Here is a 13109-nt window from a genome sequence, read left to right on the forward strand (position 1 = left end):
CCTTGAGAAGGTGGTGGTGAGCTGCCCTCTTGAACCGCTGCAGTCCATGTGAGGTAGGTACACCCACAGTGCTGTTAGGAAGGGAGTTCCAGGATTTTGACCCAGCGACAGTGAAGGAATGGCGATATAGTTCCAAGTCAGGATGGTGTGTGACTTGGAGGGGAACTTGCAGGTGGTGGTGTTCCCATGCATTTGCTGCCCTTGTCCTTCTAGTTGGTAGAGGTCGCGGGTTTGGAAGGTTCTGTCTAAGGAGCTTTGGTGCGTTGCTGCAGTGCATCTTGTAGATGGTACGTGCTGCTGCCACTGTGTGTCGGTGGTGGAGGGAGTGAATGTTTGTAGATGGCATGCCAATCAAGCGTGCTGCTTCGTCCTGGATGGTGTCGAGCTTCTTGAGTGTTGTTGGAGCTGCACCCATCCAGGCAAGTGGAGAGTATTCCATCACACTCCTGACTTGTGCCTTGTAGATGGTGGATAGGCTTTGGGGAGTCAGGAGGTGAGTTACTCACCACAGGATTCCTAGCCTCTGACCTGCTCTTGTAGCCACGGTATTTATATGGCTACTCCAGTTCAGTTTCTGGTCAATGGTAGCCCCTAGGATGTTGATAGCGGGGGATTCAGCGATGGTAATGCCATCGAATGTCAAGGGGAGATGGTTAGATTCTCTCTTGTTGGAGATGGTCATTGGCTGGCACTTGTGTGGTGTAAATGTTACTTGCCACTTATCAGCCCAAGCCTAGATATTGTCCAGGTCTTGCTGCATTTCTACACGGACTGCTTCAGTATCTGAGGAGTCACGAATGTTGCTGAGCATTGTGCAATCATCAGCGAACATCCCCACCTCTGACCTTATGATTGAAGGAAGGTCATTGATGAAGCAGCTGAAGATGGTTGGGCCTAGGACACTACCCTGAGGAACTCCTGCAGTGATGTCCTGGAGCTGAGATGATTGACCTCCAACAACCACAACCATCTTCCTTTGTGCTAGGTATGACTCCAACCAGCGGAGGGTTTTCCCCCGATTCCTATTGACCTCAGTTTTGCTAGGGCCCATTGAAACCATACTCGGTCAAATGCTGCCTTGATGTCAAGGGCAGTCGCTCTCACCTCACCTCGAAATCAGCTCTTTTGTCCATGTTTGAACCAAGGCTGTAATGAGGTCAGGAGCTGAGTGGCCCTGGGCAGAACCCAAACTGAGCGTCACTGAGCAGGTTATTGCTAAGCAAGTGCCGCTTGATGGCACTGTTGATGACACCTTCCATCACTTTGCTGATGATTGAGAGTAGCAGAGGGTATTCTCAATAAAACACTGGCTAAAGAGAGGCCAATACACACAAACTTCCCATGAAGAAAAAAGCAAGATTCTGTTTCTATCTGTTAGCCACAATTTTAGCTTATGGGATAGATATCACCCACAGAGTTCAATGTGGACTTAGTGGGACAGGCTGTCTCCGAGTGCAATGAATACAGACTGCTGAAGTAGACAAACACCCAGCATAGTGAATGTAGTCTGCTACCATCTCAATGTATGCAGATGTGGTTGCTACAGGTTGAATGTCAATTTGGTGAGCGGGTTTTGGCTGTAGCAGACTGTTAACTGACAAACAGAGTTCAGTTGGAATAAGCAGTTATGTGGCACACAAAATATGGATGAGATTGAAACTAAAAGAAGGAACAGATTTCTAATTCAGTGGACACGAATGACAGCTTGGCATTGGTGATAATGGGCCATACATATCCTGTACATAAACGTAAATGACAGGTGTGCTGACTGACGCATTTTATTTTGTCTACTATATCCAAGTTCACGTGACGGGCTCTTGCTTCAGGAAATGAACAAGTAGTCCAATGTGCACACCATTCCCCTCTCAGATTTAGTTCTAAATTTGGTCCACGAAAATTGCAGCCCACGTGCATTTACCTACCACCTGCAGGTAACATTGACAACTCATTCTAATATTTTTTTTATTTGCTCATGGGATGTGGGCATCACTGGCAAGGCCAGCATTTATTGACCATCCCTAATGCCCTCAAGAAGATGGTGGCGAGCCACCTGCTTGAACTGCTGCAGTCCATGTGATGTAGATACACCCACAGTGCTGTTTGATAGGAGTACCAGGATTTTGGCCCAGCGACAATGAAGGAACAATATATTTCCATGTCACGCTGGTTTGTGACTTGGAGGTGACGGTGTTTCCACGTGTCTGTTGCCTTTGTTCTTCTAGGTGGTAGTGGTTGCGGATTTGGAAGGTGCTGTCAAAGGAGCCTTGGGGAGTTGCTGGAATGCACCTAGTAGATGGGACACTCTGCAGCCACGGTTCACCGGTAGTGGAGGGAGTGAATGTTTAAGATGGTGGATGGAGTGCCTATCAAATAGACTGCTTTGTCCTAGATGTTGTCAAGTTTCTTGAGTGTTGTTGCAGCTGCACACATCCAGGCAAGTGGAGAGTATTCCATCACACTCCTGACTTGTGCCTTGTGGATAGTGGACAGGCTTGAGGAGTCAGGGGGTGAGTTACTCGCTACAGAATATCCAGCCTCTGACCTGCTTTTGATGTCACAGTATTTATGTGGCTTGTCCAGTTAAGGGTCTGGTCAATGGTAGCCCCCAGAATGTTGATGGTGGGGGATTCAGCAATGGTCATGGCATTGAATGCCAAGGAGAGATGGCTCAACTCTCTCTTGTTGGAAATGTGCAAGAATCCTGGGAAATCCCTGCATTGGATTTTCTTGCTAATTAATGAAAACTAACATAAATACTATGACTGACTGTGCACTTCTTTAATTTCATTGCTATACTGAATCTTGCATTGTACACTTTAATCCTGTTTGTGATACCCTCTGGGGAAAAGCAGCTGAGAGGTGACTTGATGGTGAGTTGTGGTTTGGGCCTTCATTGACCAAATGTTTTATTGGTCCAAAAAGTGTAAAAGGAACCAAATCGAAAAAAGTAAACCTCAGCAGAAATCTAGCAGAGTACACAAACAGGCAGCTTGCTGTGTGACAAAAAAACAGTAATCACTGTAGCAGAATTCCAGAGGCCTAGATGGAGGGCAGAGAAAACAATAGTGCCTTGGATCCTATACAAGACACCTGGATGCTAAGACCACTATGTTTTCTTTGCTTTAGTCAAGCTTGGCATTGGAATGTTTACAAGCTGATAAAAGTCTGAGCATGGGAAGCCACAGATCTTGAGAGTTTGACCTGGCTTGGGCAGATGGTTCAATTATATCATTTGTAAATTGATTGGGTTAGATCCATCTCCATAGGATTTACTGTGTAAATAAAGTGTAAGAGGAGATTCACTGAGCACAGAAATTGTAATGGTTTCACACTTCACATTGACTGACATGATGGCACCTGGATACAACCAGGGAGAAGTTATGTGGAAATCATGCTTCTACCAGGGCATAACTAATGCTGTGCACTTTAATACTACTGCTTTGACATTTGTATGTGCCATGTCTTACTTATACTGAATAAAATATAATCACAGTCAGCATTAAGGGTTATTAGAGCTTGAGAATAAGGGGTTAAAGGGTTAACTGACTTTCATACCCTGAAATTCCAACAGATGATCATTTCTTGGCACTTGTGTGGTGCAGATGTTGCTTGCCACTTATCAGTCTAAGCTTGAATGTTGTACATGTCTTGCTACATGTGGGCACGGACTGCTTCAGTTTTTGAGGAATCGCGAATGGAACTGAACACTCTGCAATAATTAGCAAGCATCCACAGTTCTGATCTTATGATGGAGGGAAGGTCATTGATGAAGCAGCTGAACGTGGTGGGAGCTAGGACACTGTCCTGAAGAACTCCTGCATTGATGTCCTGGAACTGAGCTGATTGGCCTGTAACAACCACAACCATCTTCCTTTGTGCTAGGATGACTCTAGCTAGTGGAGAGCTTTCCGCTGGATTCCCATTGACTTCAATTTCACTAGGACTCCTAGAGGCCACATTTGGGCAAACACTGCTTTGATGTCAAGGCCAGTCAGTCTCACCTCACCTCTGGAATTCAGCTCTTTTGTCCATGTTTAGGCAAAGGTTGTAATGAGATCTGGAGCTAATTGGTACTGGTGGAATCCAAACTGAGCATCCACGAGCAGGTTATTGACGGGTAAGTGCTGTTTGACAGTGCTGTCACCAATATTATTTTGCTGATGATTGAGAGTAGACTGATGGGGTGGTAACTGACCAGATCAGATTTGTCCTACCTTTTGTAGACAGGACATACCTGGGCAATTTTCCACTTTGTTGGGTGGATGCCAGTGTTGTAGCTGTATGGGAACAGCTTAGCTAGAGATGTGGCTAGTTCTGAAAAAGTTCAGCAATACAGCTGGGATATTGTCAGGGCGCATAGCCTTTGCAGTATTCAGTGCGCTCAACCATTTCTTGATATCTTGTGGTGTAAATTGAATTGGCTGAAGACTGGTTTCTGTGATGGTAGTGAACTCAGGAAGAGGCCGAGACAGATTATCCACTCGGCACTTCTGGCTGAAGATAGTTGCAAATGCTTCAGCCTTGTCTTTTTGCACTCACATGCTGGGCTCTGCCATCATTGAGGACAGGCAGGTTCATGGTATCTCCTCCTCCTCCCATCAGTTATTTAAATGTCCACCACCATTCACGACTGGATGTGGCAGAACAGCAGAGCTTTGATTTAATCCCGTTATTGTGGAATCATTTATCTCAGTCTATAGCATGTTGCTTCCACTGTTTAGCGTGCTTGTATTTCTGTGTTGTAGCTTCATCAGGTTGGCACCTCATTTTTAGGTATGCCTGATGCTGCTCCTGGCATGCTCTCCTACACTCTTCATTGAATTAGGCTTGAGCCCTTTCTTGATGGTAGTGGTGGAGTGGGGGATGTGCTAAGCCATGAGATTTCAGATTGTAGTGGAATACAATTCTGCTGCTGCTGATGGCCCACAATGCCTCATGGATGCCTAATTTTGAGCTGCTGGATCTGTTCTGAATCTATCCCATTTAGCATGGTGGTCGTGCCACACAACATGATGGAGCATGTCCACAGTGTGAAGATGGGATTTTGTCTCCACAAGGACTGTGTAGTGGTCACACTGACTAACAGTGTGTAAAACACAAAATGCTGGAAATACTCAGCATCTGTGGAGAGAGAAGCAGAGTTAACGTTTCAGGTCAGTGATCCTTCTTCCGAACTGGCAAATATTAGAAATGTAAAAGGTTATAAGCAAGTAAAGCGGGGGTGGGGCAAGAGATGACAAAGGAGAAGGTGTTCTCCTCCCCCGCCCGCGCTTTACTTGCTTATAACCTTTTATATTTCTAATATTTGCCAGTTCTGAAGAAGGATCATTGACCTGAAACGTTAACTCTGCTTCTCTCTCCACAGATGCTGCCAGACCTGCTGAATATTTCCAGCATTTCTTGTTTTTATTTCAGACTTCCAGCATTCGCAGTATTTTGCTTTTATTTTAGTGTGTAAAACACGTCGGATATGGAGGGTAATGCATTGTTGAAGGCAGTATGAGGGTCAATTGTTAACATACAAAGAGTCCTACACTTCTGAGGGCAGCATTGGGAAGGCAAGTGTTAGACTGTATGTTAGAAATACTACATTGCTGAGAGCAGCATTAGGGTTCCTACTGATCTGTTGTTAGTACTAATGATCGGGGAGGTTATAGTAAGCAGAAAGATTATTATTGTAATTTCTTTCAGTGTCTGCTGTTCAACCGTCCTCCAAAATATGCCTCTTGCTACACTGCTTGAAAAGATTTGACAAACCTCAACCACATGAATACCTTGAATGACTTCAAGTCAGCAACATTGTTTTCTAATTGACAAGCCTTAGGATTTTTAAAACATCCAACACTTTTCATGTTTAGCTGGGGAAATAGGATCATTAAACCAAACTGTACATGTAACCGCACCTCCCCCCCCTCCCCCCACCAACCCCGACCCTCCCAGAAAAGCACAGAAGGGCAGGTTTGACCTCCATTTGATTTAATGATATCATTAAGCATTTAGTATCCCATTTCTTTGCATGGTCCAGGCATCGTCTTCCTTCCAAGTGTCTCCATTACTCTAGTATTATCTCGGCGATAATACAGAATTGTGACTTTGTTTAATGAAGAGATGTAAACCCAGGTATCTAAATGCGTGGAGCAATGAGTGGAATGGACAGCAGCTGCAGAAAGTGCTGAATGAATTCTGCTTCTGCTCCAGACCATAAATCTCTACAGCAGGAAACTATTTATACAGTGGAGCCCTGTTCATTGGAAAATTACATTGGAAATTAATTGTACTGAAGAAATATCCTAATTTACAAAGACATTTCTGTGGAGAGTGGCCCTCAAACACTCGACATGAAGCTATTTTGGGCTGCTCAAATATTGGTAAAACATCTTCCCAACCATCATTCAACATGTCAGTCAGCGACTCAACCTCAACCAGTTAAGTTATCCAACACAACTCGGCATTGCTCAGCCTACTTCAGCTACGTCACCTAGAACTGAACACAACGTCATCCCGCTCCTGTTGTATTTGAGACAACTCTCCTACCCCAATTCTATATCCTTCCTAAATGCATCATCTGATATGAGAAGGCTTTCTCCCATCCATTTCCAACTCCATTATCTGATACAGTAACCCATTCCACTTCCAACTATTCTGTCTGGCAAGATTCATATCATTCTACATAATTCCAGCCCAAGTCATTCAACATGATTGAATAATAATTCCATTCCATGCATTGGTTATTTCAGATGCTCCCTCAATTTAACTGACTGAACTGATCAGATGTTGCTCCATGCCACTGTCAACTATTTGACATGATCAGTTACAGCCCTGCTGAATAGTTATCATTTGCCATGATCAGGTACCCTTTGAAAAACCTGAGTTACCTGCAGATTAATGGTTTACTAGCAGCACTTTGCTTTACATTAGGCTGCTTGGCTCACATCTTGCAGTTGATGACCTGATCATGATCATTTCATCAAGCCTCTAAATAGGCTGTAACATGAAAGACAATTTTATTTGTACTGACCTATGAAATGGACATGATGACAGGGCCACTAACTCTGCCATTTTGATGGAAAGAATTTTCATGGAGAATGAGAGGCCTGGGAGGAAATAAGGTGCAGGTTGCAGGTGCAGAAAAAGAAACATAAAAAGGCTTTCTCCTACCTGGTCTTTGGCCTGAAAAATTTACAGTCTCAAAATTTGTTGTCATGGCTCGTTCTCGCTGCTTAAAGAATTCCCTAGGATTTCCATCCCGCAGTGCAATAAGAGCTGCAGCTTCCTGTTGATAGAAAAGAATGCAAGAAAAGCAGGAGTTGTCAAATTGATAGAGGGTGTTCCTACCTTTAAAATTGCTACAGCGTGTCTATAAATATGGTTGCCTTTGTTCCATGACCTTCTGGTCAGTTATTCTCTGTGACCACACCTTGTCTTTTGTTATCTCTTGCCCCACCCCCGCTTTACTTGCTTAAAACCTTTTACATTTCTAATATCTGCCAGTTCTTTTCTTTTATTCATTCATGGGATGTGGGCATCGCTGGCTAGGCCAGCATTTATTGCCCATCCCTAATTGCCCTTGAGAAGGTGGTGGTGAGCTGCCTTCTTGAACCACTGCAGTCCATGTGAGGTAGGTACACCCACAGTGCTGTTAGGAAGGGAGTTCCAGGATTTTGACCCAGCAACAGTGAAGGAACGGCAATATAGTTCTAAGGCAGGATGGTGTGTGACTTGGAGGGGAACTTGCAGGTGTTGGTGTTCCCATGCATTTGCTGCTTTTGTTCTTCTAGTTGGTAGAGGTCGCGGGTTTGGAAGGTGCTGTCTAAGGAACCTTGGTGCATTGCTGCAGTGCATCTTGTAGGTGTAACACACTGCAGCCACCGTGCGTCGGTGGTGAAGGGAGTGAATGTTTGTAGATGGGGTTCCAATCAAGCGGGCTGCTTTGTCCTGAATGGCGTTGAGCTTCTTGAGTGTTGTTGGGGCTACACCCATCCAGGCAAGTGGACAGTATTCCATCACACTCCTGACTTGTGCCTTGTAGATGGTGGATAGGCTTTGGGGAGTCAGGAGGTGAGTTACTCGCCGCAGGATTTCTAGCCTCTGACCTGCTCTTGTAGCCATGGTATTAATATGGCTACTCCAGTTCAGTTTCTGGTCAATGGTAGCCCCAAGGATGCTGATAGTGGAGGATTCAGCGATGGTAATGCCATCGAATGTCAAGGGGAGATGGTTAGGTTCTCTCTTGTTGGAGATGGTCATTGGCTGGCACTTGTGTGGCGCAAATGTTACTTGCCACTTATCAGCCCAAGTCTGGATATTGTCCAGGTCTTGCTGCATTTCTACACGGACTGCTTCAGTATCTGAGTTACCAATGTTGCTGAACATTGTGCAATCATCAGCGAACATCCCCATTTCTGACCTTATGATTGAAGGAAGGTCATTGATGAAGCAGCTGAAGATAGTTGGGCCTAGGACACTACCCTGAGGAACTCCTGCAGTGATATCCCGGAGCTCAGATGATTGACCTCCAACAACCACAACCATCTTCCTTTGTGTTAGGTATGACTGCAACCAGCGGAGAGTTTTCCCCCTGATTCCTATTGACTTCAGTTTTTCTAGGGTCCTTGATGCCATACTCGGTCAAATGCTGCCTTGATATCAAGGGCAGTCACTCTCACCTCACCTCTTCAGTTCAGCTCTTTTGTCCATGTTTGGACCAAGGCTGTAATGAGGTCAGGAGCTGAGTAGCCCCGACGGAACCCAAACTGAGCATCACTGAGCAGGTTATTGCTAAGCAAGTGCTGCTTGATGGCACTGTTGATGACACCTTCCATCACCTTACTGATGATTGAGAGTGGACTGATGGGGCGGTAATTGGCCGGGTTGGACTTGTCCTGCTTATTATGTACAGGACATACTTGAGCAATTTTCCACATTGCCGGGTAGATGCCAGTGTTGTAGCTGTACTGGAATAGCTTGGCTAGGAGCGTGGCAAGTTCTGGAGCACAGGTCTTCAGTACTATTGCCGGAATATTGTCAGGGCCCATAGCCTTTGCAGTATCCAATGCCTTCAGTCGTTTCTTGATATCACGTGGAGTGAATCGAATTGGCTGAAGTCTGGCATCTGTGATGCTGGGGACTTCAGGAGGAGGCTGAGATGGATCATCCACTCGGCACTTCTGGCTGAAGATTGTTGCAAATGCTTCAGCCTTATCTTTCGCACTGATGTGCTGGGCTCCCCCATCATTGAGGATGGGGATATTTGTGGAGCCACCTCCTCCAGTTAGTTGTTTAATTGTCCACCACCATTCACGGCTGGATGCGGCAGGACTGCAGAGCTTAGATCTGATCCGTTGGTTATGGGATTGCTTAGCTCTGTCTATTGCATGCTGCTTACGCAGTTTGGCACGAAAGTAGTCCTCTGTTGTAGCTTCACCAGGTTGACACCTCATTTTGAGGTATGCCAGGTGCTGCTCCTGGCATGCCCTCCTGCACTCTTCATTGAACCAGGGTTGATCTCCTGGCTTGATGGTAATGGTTGAGTGGGGGATATGCCAGGCCATGAGGTTATAGATTGTGGGTGAATACAATTCTGCTGCTGCTGATGGCCCACAGCACCTCATGGATGCCCAGTTTTGCATTGCTAGATCTGTTTGAAGTCTATCCCATTTAGCACGGTTATACTGCCACACAACACGATGGACGGTATCCTCAATGTGAAGGCGGGACTTCGTCTCCACAAGGTCCGTGTGGTGGTCACTCCTACCAATACAGTCATGGACAGATGCAGCTGTGGCAGGCAAATTGGTGAGGACAAGGTCAAGTATGTTTTTCCCTCTTGTTGGTTCCCTCACCACCTGTCGCAGACCCAGTCTAGCAGCTATGTCCTTTAGGACTCAGCCAGGTCCGTTGGTAGTGGTGCTACCGAGCCACTCTTGGTGATGGACATTGAAGTCCCCCACCCGGAGTACATTCTGCGCCCTTGCCACCCTCAGTGCTTCCTCCAAGTGGTGCTCAACATGGAGGAGTACTGACTCATCAGCTGAGGGAGGGCAGCAGGTGGTAATCAGCAGGAGGTTTCCTTGGTTATGTTTGAACTGATGCCATGAGACTCCAAGGGCAACTCCCTCCTGACTGTATACCACTGTGCCACCATCTCTGCTGGGTCTGTCCTGCCGGTGGGACAGTACATACCCAGGGATGATGATGGCAGTGTCTGGGATATTGTCTGTAAGCTATGATTCCGTGAGTATGACTGTGTCAGGCTGTTGCTTGACTAGTCTGTGGGACAGCTCTCCCAACTTTGACACAAGCCCCCAGATGTTATTAAGGAGGACTTTGCAGGGTCGACAGGCTGGGTTTGCCGTTGTCATTCTGATATAGGGTCACTGACCTGAAACGTTAACTCTGCTTCTCTCTCCACAGATGCTGCCAGACCTGCTGAGTATTTCCAGCATTTCTTGTTTTTATTTTAGATTTAAGTTTTGCTTTGGTTAACCATCTTTCCCACTAATTTTGTTCAGAACTTTATTGAGCTGTATCTCTTCCTAATACCTCTCTGTTAGGCCATCTGAATGTCAGATGACCAAGTTCTGATTATCCAAGCTTGAATGTTCTGCTGCATGTTTTTAGGCAATAGTGCCATAATGGTTGTATATATGGCGAGGGGGTGGGTTGAAATTCCTTGTGACAAAAACAGCAAATGTGTTATTTTTCCCATTATCAATGGACAGCTATCTAAATTAGAATACATTGCTTTGAAACACGCAATTTCATACTGAACCATTAATATGGAGGACAAAACAGTAATTCTATTATATTTCATTTAAACCCCTATGCTCTTAACTTATCGTTGATGTTTTAAATGTACTATAACTTTTTTCCATACCCTATGCAGTTTGTTTTCAACCCTCTGGATTGCTCAGCAACACGAAGTTAATAGAAAAGTGCTCTTTCTGTGGGATAGTTACAGCCTACATCATCTCACTAAAATCCACAGGTTAAGTGATACCTCAAATCAGTGAGGTAGGGACCAGAGCATTAAAACATAATCTATAATATCAGAGGAAGTCTCTTGAGGGACACTTGTGAGGGAGAGCTTTATGACTGTCTCAGGACTTCATCACTCAGGAGTTACTCAGTCTTCCCCACTGAGGGATTAACATTATTGTCCTACAATTAACAGAGTATTTTCAAAATGAATGAAGGTTACATATTTGAAAAACTCTAGCAACATTTTTAAACTACCGTGGTTTTATTTTCACCAGGTGAGAAATTCCTGGGAAAGCCTGTGGGGTGGAACAAAATTTCTGCCCATCCACTGCTTACACACTGCTGCTATCTGAAATCCTGGAGTCAGGCTAATTTCTACAGCTTGGGCGGGTGCCAGCACTGTTCCAGGGCAACTGTGATGGAGGGGATGAATTTTGCTGTAGTGTATTGCCACAGTATACCAGAGCCATGCAACCTCAGGTAAAGAGATAAAGGGCCCAGAATTCAAACTTTCCCAGAGTCTGAAGCAGGGAAATGGTCATTGAAAAAGGAGCTCAGCCCCATTTCTGCTAATATCTAGTCCTAGTACACCTGCTTCATGCAGGTGTATAATGCAGCGAGGGTAACTGAGCTGGAAGTGATGGTATTTTGGATGACCAACATCATCCATCCAGTCCTATCTCTTCTAGGAAGATCACCACAGAAGGAGTGTACGCACAAGAAGTGTCTGCTTCAGTAATTTGTACTGGGGTAAATAAAAGGGTGGATGCCTGTCAAAACCAGGTCCTACCCTAAATTCTGCCCCATCCACCTAGATAACACTTTAGAAGTTTCCATCAGGCCCATGAATTTCTGTCTCACCATCTTTCAGTAACATTATTCATCACTATACAGCTTAGGACAACCAGGATTGTTATTGTTTCAGAAGAATACGTTTCTGCCTATCCCCTTTACAGAGACTTTGATCTTTATTAAATGCTTACTGCTGCTTTCTCAGCGGAATCGCTGATCTTGGACCCTTTGTTCTCTTCAGCCTCGAACTCCTCCAAACCTTCCTTCTGCTCTTCCTATTTCAAAATTAACATGGTTAGGATTGCACACATTTTTGAATATGCCAGCACAGACTCACACTGCAGCATTCCTTTCCTGAACTCATCTTTTGCCATTTTAAATCTGAATGGACAGACAGGTGAAGCAAGACTTAATTACCACAACTATGAAGTGCATAATAAAATATGCTAAAAACAAATAGTGTACATTTAGCTAAAATCTATTAAATTAAGCACATCACATAAGGTGCAAAATATAACAGATCTGGTATATCAGGACGAGAACACAAGGAGGCCAGAGAGCACAGTGGAGATAAAAGGAGTGGCAGAGAGTTAGAGCACTGTGAGAACAGCAGGAGGCTCAAGAGTACAATGAGGTGAAAGGAACAAAGAGGGAGAACAAATCAACAAAAAAAAACTCAAGGAGTGACGTCACAGGACAGTAGGTAGGTGACTGGTTGTTGGGACAGTCTGGAGATAAGGAGCTGAAAGAGTTCGGGGCAGAGCAGCAGAGCAGGGTGAATGCGAGTGTTAGGAAGCAAGGTTAAAAAACTAAAAGAGACATCAGCACAAGGGAAGGTGCTAATTGGTGTGTAGATGGTGATTTTTTTTCCCATATAAGTCTTTAGATTATTTCTGTTAAGTTTAGATAGTCTCATAAATAGAGGCATGGCAAGGCACCCCAGTCCCGTGGAGTGAACATCCTGTTCTGTGTGATTCTAACATTTCTTGTTTTTGTTTCAGATTTCCAGCATCCGCAGTATTTTGCTTTTATTATCCTGTTCTGTGTGGTTGTCTAGGACATTTCTCTTGTCCTGGACAACCACATGTAGAAATATCATCAGCTGGAGCAGCTTGAGCTCTGGGTTTTGTAGCTTGAACAGCAGCTGGAGTAACTGCGGTGCATCCGAGAGGCCGAGAGCTATGTGGACAGCATGTTTCTGGATGTGGTTACCCCACAGCTTGAAAGTGTGCAGGCAGAGAAGAGAATGGGTGACCACCAGGCAGTCAGGAACCAGGTAGATAGTGCAGGAGTCCCCTGAGTGCATCTCACTCTCCTACTGATATTCAGTTCTGAAC

The 13109-nt window shown here is 45.0% G+C and overlaps 1 protein-coding gene across 3 annotated transcripts in view; it reads right to left on the reverse strand.

The window, feature by feature from the left end:
• The window catches only part of LOC137375574 (drebrin-like), a 243767-nt gene that overhangs the window by 28694 nt on the left and 201964 nt on the right, over positions 1–13109 (reverse strand). For all 3 annotated transcript variants that reach the window (XM_068042929.1, XM_068042931.1, XM_068042930.1), the window contains 2 exons: positions 11964–12047; positions 7159–7273 (listed from right to left, as the gene is read on the reverse strand). In XM_068042929.1, the coding sequence (XP_067899030.1) occupies positions 7159–7273; positions 11964–12047 (199 nt within the window). The remainder of the gene's footprint in view (positions 1–7158; positions 7274–11963; positions 12048–13109) is intronic.

The sequence above is a fragment of the Heterodontus francisci genome, chromosome 12 (genome assembly GCF_036365525.1).
Source record: "Heterodontus francisci isolate sHetFra1 chromosome 12, sHetFra1.hap1, whole genome shotgun sequence".
NCBI classification, from domain to species: domain Eukaryota; kingdom Metazoa; phylum Chordata; class Chondrichthyes; order Heterodontiformes; family Heterodontidae; genus Heterodontus; species Heterodontus francisci.